Source organism: Helianthus annuus, chromosome 11 (assembly GCF_002127325.2).
Source record: "Helianthus annuus cultivar XRQ/B chromosome 11, HanXRQr2.0-SUNRISE, whole genome shotgun sequence".
In the NCBI taxonomy this organism is placed as follows: Eukaryota; Viridiplantae; Streptophyta; class Magnoliopsida; order Asterales; family Asteraceae; genus Helianthus; species Helianthus annuus.
In genome coordinates this window covers 164,435,896-164,456,197 of record NC_035443.2, presented here as the reverse complement: position 1 = coordinate 164,456,197, position 20,302 = coordinate 164,435,896, and the positions used below count along the sequence as shown (strand labels likewise).

At 38.6% G+C, this 20,302-nt stretch overlaps 1 protein-coding gene across 1 annotated transcript; it reads right to left on the bottom strand.

Moving 5' to 3' along the window:
- Nucleotides 1-18,529: 18,529 nt before the first annotated feature.
- On the bottom strand, nucleotides 18,530-19,867 carry LOC110943752 (galactolipase DONGLE, chloroplastic). The gene is made up of 2 exons (XM_022185487.1): nucleotides 18,815-19,867; nucleotides 18,530-18,727 (listed from the first exon to the last, which is right to left on the bottom strand). Exons 1-2 carry the CDS (start codon nucleotides 19,865-19,867, stop codon nucleotides 18,530-18,532), a joined length of 1,251 nt encoding a protein of 416 aa, XP_022041179.1.
- Nucleotides 19,868-20,302: the final 435 nt, after the last annotated feature.

The following is a 20,302-nucleotide window of genomic DNA, read 5'->3' as shown; positions in this document are numbered from 1 at the left end:
TCGATGATGACGGACGACCCAAGTCTGTGAAGGCTTGGGTCCCCCTCTCCAACTAATCTCTGAGTGAGTGTGCAGGATGTTCCAGGAGGAACTATTGATAGTCTTAGGATTGTTGATAGTGGAGCGTCCATGCACAAGATTGGCGACATAAGGCTCCGAAATATTGTTATATCTAGGAGAATGATGTTGTCATTAATGGAGAGGAAGGAAAAGGAAAAGTAGACAAAAATGTCTGATGAAAGAATGTGGCTGAATGAAGTTGCAAAATTCGACCAAATGAAGGAAGTGACAAAATTTGGTTGTTATGGTTTTTGTTCGGGTCCTCAGGAAAGAATACAATGAAATGTGTGCAGAAGTCTTGGCATGGATTGAACATCCGCACATCATTTCTGAAAGAGAAAGTCAAAGACCTTCGCTGGTGCAACATGGAAGGCCAGCCGGAACCAAAGGTTTTTGATCGTGTTGCTGTGAAGAGATTTTTTCAGTAGCTACAAAATCGACTTTGAAGTCCACATCCAGTGGATGTCCAGTTTGGGAGAGTGCTCAGATTCCTTGCAATGCACGAAGCAGTTGCAGGATACGGTTTTAAATTTCTAATCTCTCCTATACTTGTTGATTTTTAGGCTGCTATATGAATTATATCGTCTCGTACAGCACTCTTTGGCCTGAAAAATTGATCTCGAATATCACCTCACACGTGATTGTTTCTCTATGAAACTCGTCAATGTTGTCATGGTCCGCACCGTTTTCCGACGTGCCAACTCATTTTCCCAAAATTCGATGAAATCATTTCTGATTAAAATTTAATTTTGGTAAACGGCATTAAGGTCAAGCAGGAGTAAACCAACATCGGAAAATCATTTTTGTAAATATCTTTCTGTTTTAAATTTATCTTAGTTTATTGATTTTAGGGGGAGTAAATCCAAAAATCTGAAAATCCAAAAACATCGAAAAATTTCAAAAACACAAAAACAATAGAAAAGCAAAAATGAGTTTCCTGGCGAGCAAAAGAGAAAATGATAGTACATCAGTGGTCTATCCAAACCTCTTTAAACCCTAAATGAAAAACGATAAGCAGCTCTATATAAGATGTATCGGTAGGCTCACAATCATTTTAAAGTGTGCAGGGTGATATAAATCTTAAACCGACTGAAGACCAGGTGGGAACCATTCATTGGCATATGGTCTTAGTACCGAAATTTCGTTTGATAGATTGCCGAGGTTCTGAGATATTCGGTCTTTATGCTGCTTATCATCTGGGTATCATGGTTGTATCTTTTACCGAAAAATAACGGGGACGCAAGTCTAGATCTTCCATGATACTATACATACGTGTACATATTACATACTGCATTCGACCTCAATAAGTGATAAACAATCACATGTCCATATCAAATAAGTGATAAAATATCACATTTATCCGGGAGTCAAGTTCGTCTCTCTGCTGTACGGAAGTACTGACCTGTTCACGGACTTGCTCCTGTGCCCTCATGCATATGAAAATCAAGTTCCTCATCAATAAGTGATTATATCACATAGGGCTTGTTTTCAAATCAAAATAAGTGAGAATCTCACATCAATATACGGTCAAACAGATGATAATCGGTTTACTCACCGGTAAGATGAACTCTCGTGCATACCTTGATACGGGAATGTGTCGTGATGTGGATGAACACCGGTCGGTAAGTTTAAATCATACCTTAACGTATCCCCTCGCCATGATTACATCTGATAAGTTGAGCTTAAGTGGACAACAATACCGATAATTGTTATAGGATGCTTATCTTAATGTTAACTAACTGAACAACAAGAGCACTTTGGCATGACCGTACACTGATATGATTCTCTTACCCTCGAAACTCGCAAAAAGAATGTCTGTATATATTTATTTACTGCTTTCAGTCTTTACATTTCGAAATATTAAAAATACCAAAAAGATTTTAGGTGTGTTTTAATATAAACTTTATAAAAGCCAAAAAGATTTTACTTCTATTTTATTTTCGATCGTACGATGTTGGATCTCGAGTCTTCGCTACCTGAAACCTGAACGAAAACCGAAATGACTAAATCTTCATAAACGGTCGAAATTTGCAAGTTTTGAAAGTTTTGAAAGTTAGAACTAAAACTGACAAATTTATTAAACTTTCAAACTGTCGGACGGTGTTTGATTGTGACAAGGTCATTCGTGTGTCATTTGTTTATACTAACTATATTCCAAGCAGTTGTTCTCATTACGCGTTTAGATTTCTTGCATGTGCAGATTCTAAAGGCAAGGAGAACATGGTCGATGACAAGCTTCGGAATGAAGACACGACGTGAAGGCACTCAAGTGATGAAGATGATCGCGTTGCCGCTGACCATCATCACCACCACAAGGATCTTAAGCTATAAATATCAAGTCAGTCACGAGCATAACTCAAGGGGGAGCTTATGTTAAGGGGGAGTTTGTCAACACACTCTCTACATGAAACGGGGAGTTGGTTGATACACTCTCTACTTTCAAGACGTGAAGACTTTGAAGATTCTCCAACATGGAAGACATAAAAGATGAACCTCACGAGTAGCGTCCAAGGGGGAGTTTGTTGATACATATTATGTGGTCGCGACTCAGTTCGGTTCGACTCAGTTCGGTTCGACTCGGTTCGGTTCGACCCGGTTAGGTTTGGCTCAAGCCCGACGTCACGACATTCCTCCGTCGTGCGTCCCAGAGTTCGACACGTGAAGCACGGAGCGCCGCGAGCCGGTTCCCGCTGCCACATCATCATGACATCATCATGATGATGTCATGATGATGTCATATACTTTGACCAAATACCTTTTGCAATGGATGGAATGGACTTTACGTAGAGGATGGCTGTGATTGGGCCTCCTTGTGTAGGCTAATACATCATTGGGCCAATCCATTAACCAATCGCACAAATGTAGGTCTAATATAAAGGTAATTTCGGTGAACAAAGTGGGTGTGCACACAAACAGAAAGGATAGCATACACAGATAAGAGAAGGAGTGTACAAGCAAGAACACGGAACCGAGTGAATTAGTGAGAGTTTGCAAGGATTATTTTGTAAACATTGATTTGTAACCGTTTCAAGTATTAATACATTGGTGTTAATCTTTGAGTCTTGGTTTCCTTCTCGTGTTCTTGTCGTGTTCAAACTCGGTTTGCATCTCCGGTTGGATTCCGCACAACCGGGTGTGTTTGTATACAAGGTTTAGGCGACTAGATCCTCTTAGAGGGACCTACAATTAGGTTATTTAAAATCGTTTTTTAGGACGGAGTGACCATCCTTACAACGTCATTTTTATTTATATTTTGATATTCGGTATCTGCTGTTGATACGTGTTTTGCGGACATTGGGTCTCCGCCGCAACGCGCGGGCGAAAAATCTAACTAGTTTGGTAAAAAATAAACCTATTAATTTATTTAATTACATAAATAGATATTTTTGAATTAAGATTTGCTAAAAAATATATATTATTATTATCATATGACAAAGAGAGATATATCATTATTATCTACTATAACAAATAACAACGGCAGCAATAGTGCTTTTGTTTGAGTGGTTGAGTTGGGCGGACACCTGCCAATTTTTTTTTTTTTTTTTTTTTGCTAAATTATGATTTTTTTTCCCGTTTATATGTATACTCATGCATGGCACTCTTCTATTGGCCCAACAAATTTACGATTTTATCCCGTTTTAAATTTACGATTTTACCATTAGTTCAAAATTATGATTTTACCCTCATTTAAAAATAAATTTACGCTTTTGCTTCCAGCTAAAAATTTTCAATTTTTCCCTCGGTTCAACATTATGAATTTGCCCAATTTAAATTTATAGTTTTTCCATTTAATTTTATGTCACACCCCCAAAATCCACCTGCGGAGTATCGCCGCTTGGGAGCGTGACATGACCAAGATCAAGCCATCAATCATATTGAACGTAGTATATAATAATCGAAGTAGTTCGTAAAAACCCAATTCAATACAATTGATGTTCAAACCAAACATAGTTTAAGTAGCGGAAGCATAATATGAAAACCCAATGTATGTAATAAGTTCAAGTGTTATAAAGTTTAACATAACATCCACGATTCATGCTCCACAACGACCTGCTCCTTCCTGTGCAAGCTCCATAAGTACCTAAGGTCCTGCAAGGCATGCAGCAAAGAGTCAACAACTAGTTGAGCGAGTTCACAGTTAATAGTTCAGTAATCGTAATAGTATAGTAATCCTTGTGTTCGGTCATTAAGTCATGTATCATATTAGTTCGTATCGCGGCCCTCTAGGCATGTATGCGAAGATTAGGGAAAGTTCCCAAGTATTCTAGACTAGGTATATTTGTATCGCGGCCACCCGGCATGTGTGCGAAGTTTAGTGTATAGTTTGCGGCCTTCCTAGGCATGTGTGCGAAGATTAGTCATATTATCGTGGCCAACCCCGGCGTGTGTGCGAAGATCAGTTCTATTAGTATCACTAGTCTAGTCGTATCTTATCAATCACCCTTCCTCACCCGAGGACCATATAACTAAGTTCCATAAGCTAGGTAAGTGCAAGTAAATAATCCAAAACCCATTCCCACCCTGGGAACCCCATGCCTTGGCTGTGTGAACTCACCTTGGTTTGCTTGGTATGCTAACTATGCGCTCACAAGTAATCAGTCAAGTCCTATAGTGTGCACGTGTATTAAATCAGTTCATGTTCGTAATGATACGCAGGTAATCTATGTCACAAAGCGTCTTTAAGCAATCATCGTCATGCAACACATAACAGTTATATTTCACGTTCATCCAATTATGCATCATATGACAGAGTTCTTGGTCGATTCTAACGTAGTTAGTCAATAACACACTTTACGGTTTATCAGGCAAAACAACAGTTGCATACTTTACATATCTGACGGATATAACACAGTTAACACTTAACAGGTTAATCACTTAAAAGGTTAATCACTTAACAGACAACAAAAACTCAGATCGTATGTTCATGCATAAGACTCGGACCAAGAGATCATCCACCAAAAGTTCGGACTAGGCATACATTAGAATAATCGGATCTTTAACACACATCACAAAGTCTGACCCTTATCATACTTACAAAGGTCGGACCTTTGTCATCATACCAAAAGGTCGGACAACACCACAAAGGTCGGACAATATCACAAAGTCGGACAAGGATCATCAAGCACAAAAAATTCGGATCATGCATAACACTATTAAAAGTCAGACCATTTCCTCAATCACAAAACTCGGACACCCTTTATAATCATACAACAAGTTCGGACATATGCTACTAGAAAAAGTCGGACCATGTCCCTAGACATGAAACTCGGACCAAGGTATCCATTAGAAAGGTTGGACATCCATCCCCTTTTACAAAAACTCGGACACTCCCCACACTTTAAGAAATTCGGACCTTTGTTAATCATTCATAAAAGTCGGACAAGATCAAACCATAAAACTCGGACTATGTTATCATCTTTAAAAGTCGGACATCAACAAGCAATTAAAGTTCGGACCTTGTAACCCACACAAAGTTCGGACCTTTAAGCATGAAACTCAGACAAACGATCAGTCATACATACGAATATTCAAGTTCATTGGAACAGTTACGTTCTTACGTTCATACGATCAGGAAACCCTAATTCATGTATTCACAGTGTAGTAATCAAATTAATCGTCAACAGTTCTAATATCATGCATCTTAATCATCAAGCAAATGATTACACAACAACCATAACCATTTCACAATAATCAGAATCAATAAACACAGAACCATTACATGTAGAACTAGGGTTTTGCATGAATCACATAATCAAAGATTAATAACAAGAAATCATTGAACAATTACCTTGGATGATTCTAAATGGATTGAAAGATCAAGATTGATGCAGAAGACTTGTGCCAATGATGAAGAGGATGGTTGCAGAGAGAATTGGAGAGGAAATCTTAGGTACGTATGATGATTGTGTGAATGATTAGTGAAGGGAATTAGGGTTATGAGTTGTTAAAGTTTCACTATTAGCACTAAACACCCTTAAGTATTACCTATTGCATATTACATGCACAAGATATACAATTTACAGTTTCATCACCACATTCAAGTATTTGCCAAATCATTCATAAACTTTATCAAATCCAAAACGTATACAGTTACAAAGCAAACCAATTGAGCAAGAAAACACTAAACAAGCAGTGAACGTGCAATAAATGCGAAAGTGGAATCGCGAAACTCGAGTTATCACATTTTATTTCTAGTCTAAAATTACGGTTTCGTCCTTTGTTTAAAATTACGTTTTCCCCCCTAATTCAAAATAAAATTATATTTCTTGCCCTGGCTCAAAATTTATGCTTTTGCCCTCAGTTCAAAAACCCATTTCTAATTCTACTCCCAGTTTAAATTTACGATTTCGCCCTCGGTCTAAAATTACGCTTTTGCCCCCCCCCTCAAAATAAAATTATGTTTTTGCCCCTAGCTCTAAATTACGATTTTGCCCCTAGCTCGAAATTAAGATTTTGCCCCCAACTCAAAATTACATTTTTTTTCCACAGTTCAAAATAAAATTATGTTTTCCCCCATAGCTCAAAATTATGATTTTGCCCTCAGTTTAAAATTATGATTTCGCCCCCAGTTCAAAATATTGTTACAATTTTGCCCTCTGTTCAAAATTATGATTTTGCTCCCATTTCGAAAATTACGATTTCTCCCCCAGTTAAAAATTATGATCTTGCCATCGTTTTACTCTTTTTTTTTTGCAAAACCATAGTACTGTTTTATTTTGCTTGGTTGACTCAATGTAACTTTTATTGTGTCAAGCAGTTGTCTAACACTCGCTCATTAGTCCTGACAAATTATTATTTTACCCCAGCTCAAAATTACAGACCTGTTATTGTTTTAATTTTTTTAGCAAAATTATGGTGGTGTTTTCGTTTAATTGGTTGTCTCGATGTATTTTTTTAGATCGTGTTATAAGTAGTATGTACAAGTAACCTAAATAGATGCATACATATTATGAAATTAAGAAATATTTTATTTAACGCCCTGCAACGCAGGGCGGACATAGGTGTAATTTTTATTCGTTCAGGGATGCGTGGTACATGCTCATTTGTTCTGAAAAATTACAATTTTGCTCCCAGTTTAAAATTATGGTCTTTCCATCGTTTTGGTTTTTTTTTTAGTAAAAGTATGGTAGTGTTTTTGTTTTAATTGGTTGACTCGATGTAATTTTTTTTTGAGATCGTGTTATGAGTAGTATGTACAAGTAACCGAAACACAGACATACATGTTATGAGAGAGAAATATTCGGCTTATTGCCCCGCAACGCGGGCGAGGCAAAAACTAGTACATTTGGATATTATTTTGTTTAATTTTACGAATTTATTTAATCAGTTGTCATGGTGTGCAATAAGTTTTGAATTCCAAACGCGTCCATACGCAACGTGCGGGTGACTACTCCTCTAGTTATCATTAATTCATATAAAAAAGTAATAAGTTCATGATCACAATTAAAACCAACTTAAAAATCATCAATACAATAATTTTTTGAACGACCAACAAAATCCTGACCACTCCGGTAAACCCAATAGTAATTGGGTACCCACATCTGCGAACGCAAAAAACATTGATAACCTGACCTGCCACAATTTCAGAGGAAATCCATCACCCGAACAATGTTATAAAACTTTATCTCAACCTAGAACATTTTACTCTAAGCGAGACTCGACTTATAACTTCCACTTTAGAAGATATGGGGCTAATGTACTAGAAGGCCATTGACCATCAATAGAAGTGTTAAATGAATATTAAAAAAAGTAAAAAAAAAAAAAAAACTTTGTTTGAGTAGAAAGACTTCTAGTTAAAAACCAATACAACACAAAAAAGGTAATTATGAATATTAAAAATTCTAAATTAACTTGACTATCTTCTAATATTTTAATCTCCTAAACTAGGATCTTTAGGATAGTGTTTATTTTTTTTTAAATCTGCGCAGGCTCTTTTGTCTGCATCGCGTAAACCACACGCATACATTGCCATATGTAGACTATTTGTTTTTCCGAAGATGTTTTATTAGATAACATCTACGCGAGCTCTTTTTGGTGCAGACTTGGCCCAACCACTTTTAAGATCTTCTAAGCTCTGTAGAAGGTTAACCACCACCACCCACCACCACCGTCCACCACCACCACCACCACCACCACCGTCCACCACCCATCACCGTCTACCACCACCACCCTTCGTCCACATCCACCATCCACCACCGCCGTCCACGTCTACCACCCGCCACCACCGTCCCGCACCACCGTCCATCACCATCACCCACACCCATCACCACCACCGTCCGTATACTACCAATTTACTTTAGAAGTCTACGAACGTTAAAAAACAAACAGCCTTCTTCTTGTAGACTGCAGATGTTTGGTCCACCATTTCTTCTACAGATGTGTCCTGCAGGCTACAAACATTTTACCTCTTAAAAAACAAATAGCACCACGTAAGTGTCTTAAGTCTACAATTAGTTCCTCCAAACCTTTTTTAGTGTTTACAAAGATATTCATATATTGGAAATTCATCTGTCGCATCTAGTACGCCTAGTTGCATTGATTTACCTTTTTTCGAAAGGAAAATTTAATTCATAAAGCCACCCTAACAAAGGACAAGGCAACACAAAAACATCAACTTACAACATATCTATAAGAAATCAAACTTACTCTGACTAACCCCCCTCCCAATCCACGCCATGCACGGAACCGTGCAGGGGACGTAAAAGGGCTTCCCTTCTCCCTCCTCACACTAGGGATGAGCATAGTACCCATTCAGTACCGAAATGGTACCGTTACGAAAAAAATGGGAAAATTGGTACCAGTACCGAATATACCGGTTCGGTACTGGTACCGATATTTACTGGTGTTTTACCCGTAAGTACCAGTACCAAAAAACGGAAAAAATGGGTACCGGTACCAAATATACCTGGTATGGTTCGAATCTGATACTGGTACCAAATGCTCGCGCCACTATGTAGGGTGGTGTGCCGATGTCCACGCTATTTGATTTTTTACTCTTCATTTTTTCATATTCAGTTTTCATTTAATACTACTAAATTTAGGTTCTTTGATAACATGTAATATCTAAGATTTTTAAATATCTAAATACATAGTTTTGTTTTATTTTTAGTTGATATAAGTTTTATTGAAAACCAACTTATATATAAAATAATTTGTTATCATGAAAAAACAGTTATTTAGATATTTCAGTTGAAAACTTTAAATAGTGTAATGAACTTTTTTTTTCCTTTCATGGAATCCACTTTGATTTAGTGAGTGGAAAAAAAAGGCTGGGTCTATTCGCTCACGCTGTTTGTCTTTTTGCACATCCAAAGCGCCTCGCTATGGCCAAAGCGGGGCGCTTTGGCTTGGTCAACAGACAAGGACTGACTCCTTGTCTGTTGACCAAGCCAAAGCGCCCCGCTTTGGCCATAGCGAGGCGCTTTGGATGTGCAAAAAAGACAAACAGCTTGGTTGGGGTTTATTTGGGTTGATGTGGGTTAGTTTGGTAGGGATTTTTGGTTGAATTAGTATGGTGGAGATTTTTGTAGTAAAGAAAGAAAAGGTCACTAAGGTTGACCTTCTCCTTGCTGGAACCCCGCGGCACGATAGTCGACGCAATCACCTGGTGCAGGTATCGGTACAAGGGATCTACAATGGTAGTGGCCTTTTGCCAGGATTTCCCAAAGGGAACCCTGGAAATGGCCCTCCAGAAACTAATAAGCGTCTGCCTGTCCATCATCGTAACAGCCTGCGTATATAAATCAGTATCAAGCTCAGGCTCAGTGTACAAACCTGTGTGGACAGCAAACTCCCGCACACTCATCTCAAACTGCTGACCGGCCAGACGGAATGTAACCTCGTGTACCGGAAATAAAGGGTCCTCCACGTAATCCGCCGGATGCGGCGCGTATGTAAACGTAGAGCAAAACTCGACCGTAAGCTCAGGGTACGAGTCCTCCATCGCTAACTCAAATAGGCGCGACCAGGGAGTATCAAGCCCAACTATGTCACGCGCCCGCTCGATCTCCCCCACGGTAGATAGCAGCTCCCAGTCTATGCCTACGTGCTCCCCAATCGGTATGGTGCGCAACCTAGCGCATCTCCCCCTCGCCCGCGACCCCACCGGAAACTGAAGATACGGACATGCCGGCTCCTCCTCGTCCCCCACCAAACCCTCATCCATATGCTCAATCTCCTCATCGGATAAATCCATCCCTGCACGTTGATCAAATATTATTAAACAAATAATAATAATTAAACAAATAATAATAATTAAACAAATAATAATTAAACAAATAATAATAAATAAACAAATAATAATAATAAACAAATATTAATAAACAAATAATAATTAAACAAATAATAAGTAAACAAATAATAATTAAACAAATAATAATAAATAAACAAATAATAATAAATAAACAAATAATAATAAATAAACTAATATTATTAAACAAATAATAATAATTAAACAAATAATAATTAAACAAATAATAATAATTAAACAAATAATAATAATTAAACAAATAATAATTAAACAAATAATAATAAATAAACAAATAATAATTAAAACAAAATTTAATAAACAAATAATAATTAAACAAATAATAAGTAAACAAATAATAATTAAACAAATAATAATAAATAAACAAATAATAATAAATAAACAAATAATAATAAATAAACTAATATTAATAAACAAATAATAATTAAACAAATAATAATTAAACAAATAATAATAAATAAAACAAATAATAATTAAACAAATAATAATAATTAAACAAATAATAATAATTAAACAAATAATAATTAAACAAATAATAATTAACTAATAATAATTAAAGAAATAATAATAATTAAACAAATATTAATAAACAAATAATAAATAAACAAATAATAGTTAAACAAATTATTTAATAAACAAATTAAAATTAAAAAAAAAATAAACATGAACCAAAGCGCCCCGCTATGGCCTCGGCGCGGCGCTTTGGTTCTTCATTCTGAAGAACAGCAGCCAAACAGCAGCTGATCCGGTCAAAATCAACAACAATCAACCATGTTTTTTGAATGCAAAGATAAAGGAAAGTGACTGGGGTTTAGATCTAACCTTTATGCGGTTGAAAGCTCAAATAATCTTCGAAATTGGCTCGAGTGTGTGTAAATCGCACCTTGTGTGTGTGTTTGTTGTTTGGGTGAAGTGGGGGGGAAGATGCCCCGCTTCAGTGTATAACGAGGGACCAAAGCGCCCCGCTATGGCCAAAGCGGGGCACTTTGGGTCCAAAACGCCGCGTTTTGAGCATAGCGGGGCGTTTTGGGCTTTTTTTAAATTTTTTAAAATTGTATTTAATTAACAAACGGGTAAATAAATTGTCTAAATTTGCCGTTTTTTCCTTTATACATCATTTTTTAATATATATGGACTATACGGCAAGTTCCGGATCAAATCGGTTACGTGTGATGTCTTATCCCGTGATCTCGTATCATTTAAGTTTGAAATCACAAGTACTCCTGTGAGAAGTGTTATGTGTATCAGCCGCCTACCGTACATGAACATGACGTATTTTTTCATTAATTGCAGTATTATGATGTATATTGTCATTTCGGGTCGTACAAGTGCGTATTGAATCCGATTGGGTCGTGTCGGTGACATTCGGTTTTTAACGTGATGTAACGCGTATATTGAACAAACACAAACGTGGTTATTATTAAACACATTTAAGATACACAAACACAAACGTGATTATTATTAAACACATTTAAGATACATCGTGAACATATGGGATTGCATTAAGGTCGGGGGCACGATACGTAAGCATTTCGTACGTGTCGATCTGATCCCTGTATAATGTATGCCAGCCTGCTGCGCGCTCTGTTCTGTTCGATGTCCAGAGTAGGTTTGGGGGAGGCATTGGATAACAACCTTCAAGCTCTACATGTATGAAATGCCCCTTGTCGACGAACACAACCGCAACTACCAGGTGAGGTTCCTCAGCTTCGTTTGGGCCGCCCAGCATAGGGAAAATTGTATCGCTCCCACGAATGTCGAAGGTGTGAATAATCACACCGTATCGTTGGGCAATAAGAAACCCCGTCTCAGGCATCGACATGTAATTTTCGATACCTGCTCGTCCCACCCCCTGGAAATCGATCCGTTTAACCAGCGCATCATAATGTCCTACATTTTCCGGATCGAAAACCTGCCTCCAAAGCGATTCGTGCATGCGTAACTCCTTTAGAAGCTGTTCCCGGATCTTCAAATATGAATTTTGTTTCAATCCTAACCCAACAGCCACCGATCTAAATCCACAATGACCATCTGGTTTCACGTCCTTTATTTTAACGATGTATGGATGGATCACGTTGGGAATCTGAGATGCGTAGTTGCGGATCGCTATATCCGTCTTAGGACCGAGCTTGATATTCGGGAAATCAGGGTGTACGTTGAGCGGTTTGGTATTCTTTCCTCTGCAAGAATCTTCGGCTGATATGTACGAGCTGTGACGGGGAAGATCGTCTGAGGCATCGACCCAAGTTTCTTCTGACGGATTGTAAGAGCTTTGTCTAGCAGCTTCAACCTTTCTTTCTTCCTGCCTTTTCAATGTTGGTCGACCACGAGTTTTCTTCAGAACAGCAGGAGGTTTTTTGTTACTGTTCCCTGGATTGAGGATTTGCTGAAACTTTTCAAAGAAGCTCCTTTTCACTTGAGGGGGTGTTGGATCGATCTGTTTTTTCAATTTTTCAAATTCCGCGTCTACATCAATATCCTCTATTTTATTCCTTGCAGGCTTGAAGTCAAGCTTCTTCCAAAACACGTCTATGTGTGTGATCCGGATTTGCTGACCTGTGGATGAAAACAAATTAGGTGGCAAAATCATAACGAGAAAGTTCAAAAATAATAATTACCTTTATTTTCCAACTTTTCCAAACGACAGGCACATGGCAAACCACAGCTGGTAAAAAGTTGGCAACCACAGCTTGCACCGTAGGCTCTCAACCCGTCTTCCTTACGCTTTAGTTCCATACTCAAAAGCTCAATCGCATATATTGAAACCTTTCTGAGAATATATGCAAGCATGGGCTGCTTCTTGTGGTGCGTCATCACTTTTCGGAGGCTTGTTTCAAAGGTACTTCTAATCTCGGCGTATTGTTTAGCAACAACATGATCAACATACAGTACAAGTTTATCCAGTGTGTTGCGATGACTTGGAAAGTGACTTTTTAATGTTGCATGCATGCTCTCAACCCTGTTGGTCGTAGTCTGGCGAAAGTTGATAGTTTGGTTAATCCAGCAAGATACAAACTTTTCACGGTACGGATCCAACCAGGATTTCTTCATATAATCATAAACCTCTAAAATTAAAAAACGTAAATAGTCAGTTTTTGTTATTATATAAAATTTGAACATAATTATGTAAGAAATACTCACGTTCACGGTCAGCTTCTTTCAGCTGTGCTTCAAAGTTTTCCAAGTTATACATGTATATTTCCTCGGTCGTGGACTCGCACAATGTCCAAAATGTACGTACGAATTCTTTCCACTCCTTGTCAGAGAATTTCTTCTTGCTGTTCTTATTAATATTTTGTTGAATATGGAACCGACAAAGATACTTATGCGCTTTTGGAAAAACTTGTTCACACGCGTTCATTAGCGCAAAATCCCTGTCTGTTAAAATCACGCGCGGTTCCATACATCCTGCCAGCATAGACTTGATCCTCTGCAACACCCATAGGTAGTTCTCTGACTTCTCGGCGGAAATTACAGCACAAGCAGCCGTAAACGATTTGTTTGTCGACGTCATGCCTACGACCTGAACAAATGGCAGGTTGTACATGTTCGTTTTGTATGTGGCGTCAATCATTAGCACATGCGGGAAGGCACACCACATAGTGAATGATTTTTCGTGAACAAAGAAGACGTCTTCAACTTCGTTCGATATCTCATTCGTGCGCATGTAATAAGTGTAATTTTTTTCGATAAGAATGTTTTCAAGTTTTTGCATCGGAGACTTACCGACATTTTTTTCGGCGTTGATCTTCTGAACAGCGTTGTGTATATCTTTCGGAATAAGCTTTCTAGCCGGATTGTTTTTTGTCAGCGTTCGCCAAATACTTTGGTTGCGAATATCTTGCTCTGCCAACTCCTTAACCAGTTTTTGTCCTCCGAAGAAAGCCTTCTCGCATACGCGTGACCCTCGAAGTTTTCAATAGGAGTGTGGTTATGCTTCGCCTTCGTCACCTCGATCCTCCAAACACTTCCGGATGATTCCGAAAACCCGATCATCTCGAACGGGCAGCCTATTTTCTTGCTACCCGTTTTCCTCTGTGTAGCTACACTCTTATGCTCCCCACCAAAAGTACATTGAAACCAAATCTTGTAATTCTCTCCTCTTTTATTCGACCTCTTTGTCACAATGAGGTAACCATTGTCTTTTGCCGTGTCTTGTACCCAACGCACCAACTATTTACGTGACGAAAAGGTCTGCGTTGTATCAAACGAAAATGTAACCGGGTAACAACCTTCCTCGTCAACAGACACATCCTCGGCTCACCATCGTCACCGAGATTCGAATAGACTTGATGTTCAAAGCTCTGTTCACAACCGTAACTCTGGTTTGGATAACACTCCTGCTGTACAAAGCTTTGCTCGCCACCGTAACCGAAATTCGAATAACCTTGTTGACAACCGTAACTTTCGTTTGGATAACACTCCTGCTGTACAAAGCTATGCTCGCCACCGTAACCGAAATTCGAATAACCTTGTTGTGCGTAAGGGTCCTCCACAGGGGTATTCAAATCCAGCTGCACCGTGTTATCACGATAACGAATGCCAGATACAACCTCTGTCTCCCTCAAGTTGGACGACACCGGTTTCTCAAACGAGTCAGAAATAGCGGTCCCCTCGTAAGAATCAGGAACAACCGACTCGTCAGAATAATCACCGAAAAGATAGTTACTGAACCACGACATCGTTTTTTCAAAAAATTTAACTAATAGAGCAAAGAAGATCGTCAGAAAACAATTCGAGTGATGAATCTGTTGTCTGGCCAGTGATTTAAAGCCAGAATTTGGGATCGAAGCGCCGCGCTATGGCCAAAGCGCGGCGCTTAGGGTTCACGGGGCGACTGAAACCTAGGAAGCTTTATGTCTGTCAGTCTGTCACTCAGTCAGTCATTCGAAACCTCGTATCACCTTTTGTCGCCCTAAGCGCCGCGCTATGGCCAAAACGGAGCGCTTAGGGGTGTGAAAATTATTTTGGCTGTGTGTGATTAGCATGATCCAAAAAAAATCCTCTTGTACTTCACTATCCAAAAGCTAATAACCTTTATGCCCTAAGATTGTATCTTAAAAAGAATCATTGCAAATTGGATTCTTTTTTTAGATATGAATCAAAACGAACAAAAAGAGATCAGCAAAACAAATTGAGCACCTTTTATTTGTGGGCAGCTGTGTATGTCAAGTTTTTGAAGGTTTGGGCCTAGGGTCCATTGGGGCCTCTAATTTTTATTAAAAATTAATTAATTATATACATAATTTAATCCACATTTTTTTTGTTTTTGTTCTAAATATAATCTTATTTTAGGGAACCTGGTTTTCATCCCCAATCACACAAAAAAAAAAAAAAAAAAAAAAAAAAAAAAAAAACCCTTATATTCACCAATGTTTATAATGGCAGCATTTGTAAAGGGATGAGTCTTTACATCGCCCTGGCCCCTAAAATAGTTGAGCTACCCCTAATTTTACTATGAACACATCCGTTGAAGAAGCCTTATCAATCAACAGTCTCGTTGCTGATTCTTTTTGTGCCCAACGTTTGTTGGGAGATTTATGAAGATATGGCTACGAATTTAAGTATTACTAATTTTTTAATGGACTGACATGAAATAGCAGGATTCCCAGGAGCATTGTGGTGAGGGGGGATTCGGTTTTGGTTGGTATTTGTTTGATTGTTACGATACTAGCACTCGATATAGCATCTGAAAGAAAAAAAGCCAAAGAAATAAAGTCGTGATATACGAAAAAGGATATCGACATGTGTTTACATTGATCGAAATCCATAAAGAACTAATATAGTCGTGGTATGTTCAAAAGGATACCGACACGTGTTTACATTGATCGAAACCCATAAAAAACTAATATAGTCGTGATATGTTCAAAAGGATGCTGACACACGTTTTAAATTGATCAAACCATAAAAATAAATGTTGGTACCAATACCTATGTTGGTTTCAATTTGGTTCGTCACAAAATTTATGTCGGCACGTCAAGAAAAAAAAAAAAAAACTAAACACACCTATGTATCCGCTCTTTCTGAAAAAAAAATAATAATACAAGTTATTAAGGAAAAAAAAATTTTAAGGAAGACTAAATGTGTGATGAAATTGTAATGTAAAGAGAAAGAGTAATTCTTTATACTAGGGGTGATAGATGTTTTAACATACAAAACGGCCAACGGGAATATATATACATTTTATGTAGTTGACCTCAGGTAACTAAGATTAATAATTATATTGATTCAAACAAGTACCACCTATGATTAATGCTTCTTTACATAATGAGTTAATTACTGTTTTCGTCCCTGAGGTTTATCAAAAATAACGGTTTCAGTCCATTAGTTTAAAAATTGCGATTTCAGTCCATTAGTTTCATTTTCGTAACCATTTCAGTCCACTAACTTAACTCCATCCATTTATTTTGTTAAACTTTGAGTTAACTAACTAATTCAGGGACGGTTTGCGTCAGTTTTAGAAACACAGGGACTTAAGTGTAAACTCTAAAACATTAAAACAAAAAAAATAGTAAATTCCAAAAAATCAAAAAAATTCCAAAAAAACCAAACAAATTCCAAAAAAAAATCTAAAAAATAATAAAAATTCTAAAAAAATCATAAAAATTCTAAAAAATTCTAAAAAATCCAAAAAATCCGTTTCGGCGCGAACTGTTTCGAACCCGAACTGTTTCGAGCTTAACCATTTCGACGCGAACCGTTTCGACCCGAACCGTTTCGAGCTGAACCGCCCGTACCGTTTCGACGCGAACCGTTTCAACCGTACCGTTTCGAGCCGAACCGTTTCGACCCGTACCCTTTCGAAGCCGAACCGTTTCGAGCTGAACCGTTTCGAACCGAACCGTTTCGAAGCCGAACCGTTTCAAGCTGTACCGTTTCGAACCGAACCGTGCCGTTTCGAACCGAACCGTTTCGAGCTGAACCGTTTCGAACCGAACCGTGCCGTATCGAACCGAACCGTTTCAAGCTGTACCGTTTCGACGCGAACCGTGCCGTATCGAACCGAAACGGTTCGGCTTCGAAACGGTACGGCTTCGAAACGGTTCGGGTCGAAACGGTACGGTTCGATACGGTTCAGCTCGAAACGGTTTGGTTCGATACGGCACGGTTCGGTTCGAAACGGTTCAGCTCGAAACGGTTCGGTTCGAAACGGCACGGTTCGGTTCGAAACGGTACGGCTTGAAACGGTTCGGCTTCGAAACGGTACGGGTCGAAACGGTTCGGTTCGAAACGGTACGGGTCGAAACGGTTCGGCTCGAAACGTTACGGGTCGAAACGGTTCGCGTCGAAACGGTTCCGCTCGAAACGGTTCGGGTCAAAACGGTACGGACGGTTCAGCTCGAAACGGTTCGGGTTCGAAACAGTTTGCTTCGAAACGGATTTTTTGGATTTTTTAGATTTTTTTAGAATTTTTATGATTTTTTAGAATTTTTATTATTTTTTAGAATTTTTTGGAATTTGTTTGGTTTTTTGGAATTTTTTTGATTTTTTGGAATTTACTATTTTTTTTTGTTTTAATATTTTAGAGTTTACACTTAAGTCCCTGTGTTTCTAAAACTGACGCAAACCGTCCCTGAATTAGTTAGTTAACTCAAAGTTAACAAAATAAATGGATGGAGTTAAGTTAGTGGACTGAAATGGTTACGAAAATGAAACTAATGGACTGAATTCGCAATTTTTAAACTAATGGACTGAAACTGTTATTTTTGACAAACCTCAGGGACGAAAATAGTAATTAACTCTTACATAATTTATCTTTGTTCTCTCAATCCGGACTTGTGGCCTAATGATAACAGGCTTGAATTCTTTAGTGGAGACCCAAATTCGATCTTCATTTGTGTCATTTTTGGTGGAATAAGGTAATGAAGGATTTAAGCTAGGCCTTGTGTGAGGTTGTCAGTTCGAATCTAAAACCCACCCGGGTTTTCGTCCCACCATATGTTACGCCAGAGAGATCTACTCTTATGGTGGCATAGCCACTGTCAAGCGTCAGCCGGCGGTATGATTTCCGGGGGAAATCCCCAAGCCAAACATTGAAGCCAACGTGAGCCTAGTTAAAACAACATAGTCTGGCTAGAGCGGAGCAACGAGGCTCTCCAAACTGAGAGTACGATGACCAAACACAAAAAGAAAATCGCAGTTAACAAAAAAGAAAAATCATTATTCTCTCTTTCATAGCTGACCTCATCACATTTTCAAACGTTACACAAGTATGGTAAGCAAAACAACCAATGTTGTTGCAACATATATCCATGCTACTGAAGTCATGTTCATTTCTTTCAACTTTTTGATCATATCCACCCCTTTCCTTCGGATTCTTGATCTCCTTGGGCAATTCTTGATCATTTCAATATAAGTTTGCATGTCATGAACACAGAGAATGTCATCGATTTTGAAAAATTCCATCATATTCACACCCTTTTTTATTCTCTGATCTATCATGATGCCTGACATCCCGTTTGTCTCGTCTTCATTCGGCTTCAGAGGATCGAGCACCAATTCAATACCAACGTGAGCATAACAAGCACTCCTCCAAGTACTAAAAGACTCGTTGAATATAATCCCTGGGAGTTTTGTTATAGGGTCGTTTGCGTTAACGATCCTAAGAACTTTAACTCCCAACTCCTCACACCGTTCCTTGAAATGGACATTCCCAACCCTGGGTCCCGCAAATGAAAAAACAGTTAATGGGACCGAGGGTTGTTTCAATCCAACTTCTGCTATGTCATACGCGAGCAGCATAGCCAATGAGCTACCCATGCTATGCCCGGCTAACGTTATGCTTAGTTCTTCATTTTTATATATTCTTAAAAGCCGAGAAATTTCTGAAAGAAGTTGTTCTCGGCAACTTCCAAGACCAAACCTGACGTTGGTCTCAGAAGAAGTATATAGGTTGAGGAAACCAGCTTCAACCATAATATCAGGTTTTGGATCATTAGGATCCAACCTCGCAGGGGATAGTGAACTCATGAAGTTCACTATCCATTCTTGATAAGTAACTGTTCCACGGAAAGTTACCAAAATGTCCCTCCTCCCAATCCTCTTCACCTCCTCATCCGATGACACCGCAATGTACCCTATCCACCGGGCACACGAACCACCATTTTGGATAGGAACGTTGATGTTAGCGGTGGCATAAACATATTTTGTAACCGTGTAACCACAGTCTCCCCATCCTACCGCTAAAAACATTCGGTTCTTGCTGTGCTTGCAGTTCAAGTAGCGTTTGGAATTGGGGTTTAGATCAAAAGCTTCATAGCAAGCGGTGACAAACTTGCCATAACGGATTATTTCATCTTGGAGAAGAGGACTTAAGGGTTGGATGAGATTTTCCCAGTTGTTTAAACCTTGAATATCCCTCCAGTTAAGAGGTAAACTAGCAGAATTGTTACAAACCCTATCTGATGAAAGTGATGAGGGTAAAGACGTAATTGTAACAGTACCGCAATAGATCTTCTTGGTGACATTAGGTTTGGATGAATATGATTTTTCAGAGTTGATGATCACTGCAGGATTAAGAGGGAACTTAGTAAGATTCATGCACGAACTGTTTACCTTAAGCAGTGGTTTAAACACCATGGAACAGCAGTGTGATCCGAAAGAAAGATAAATATACCAATGAATTCTTAAGCATGTTCAGCAAGACTTTGCCTCTAATGTTAAAGCAAAGCTCAGCATGAATGGAGACCATATATATCATTATATATGCATATGTGTGCATGCTCATAATGGGTGATGAGGTTACATCTCTTTTGATATATACACACTTTTTATTCACAAACAAGTGGTTGGAAGTACCTCGGACGTTGCGACGAAAATTTGGTCACGGGCCTGCCCTACTCTACCAGGACTTGGCTCGCTACTTTTTTTCTGAAGCTCCTCGACTTTGTTCGAGCCTATCTTATTGGAATCGAGCTAGGCTCGCAAACAAAAAGTTAAAGATCGAGCTCAATTGAGCTCAAGCTAATTTGAGGA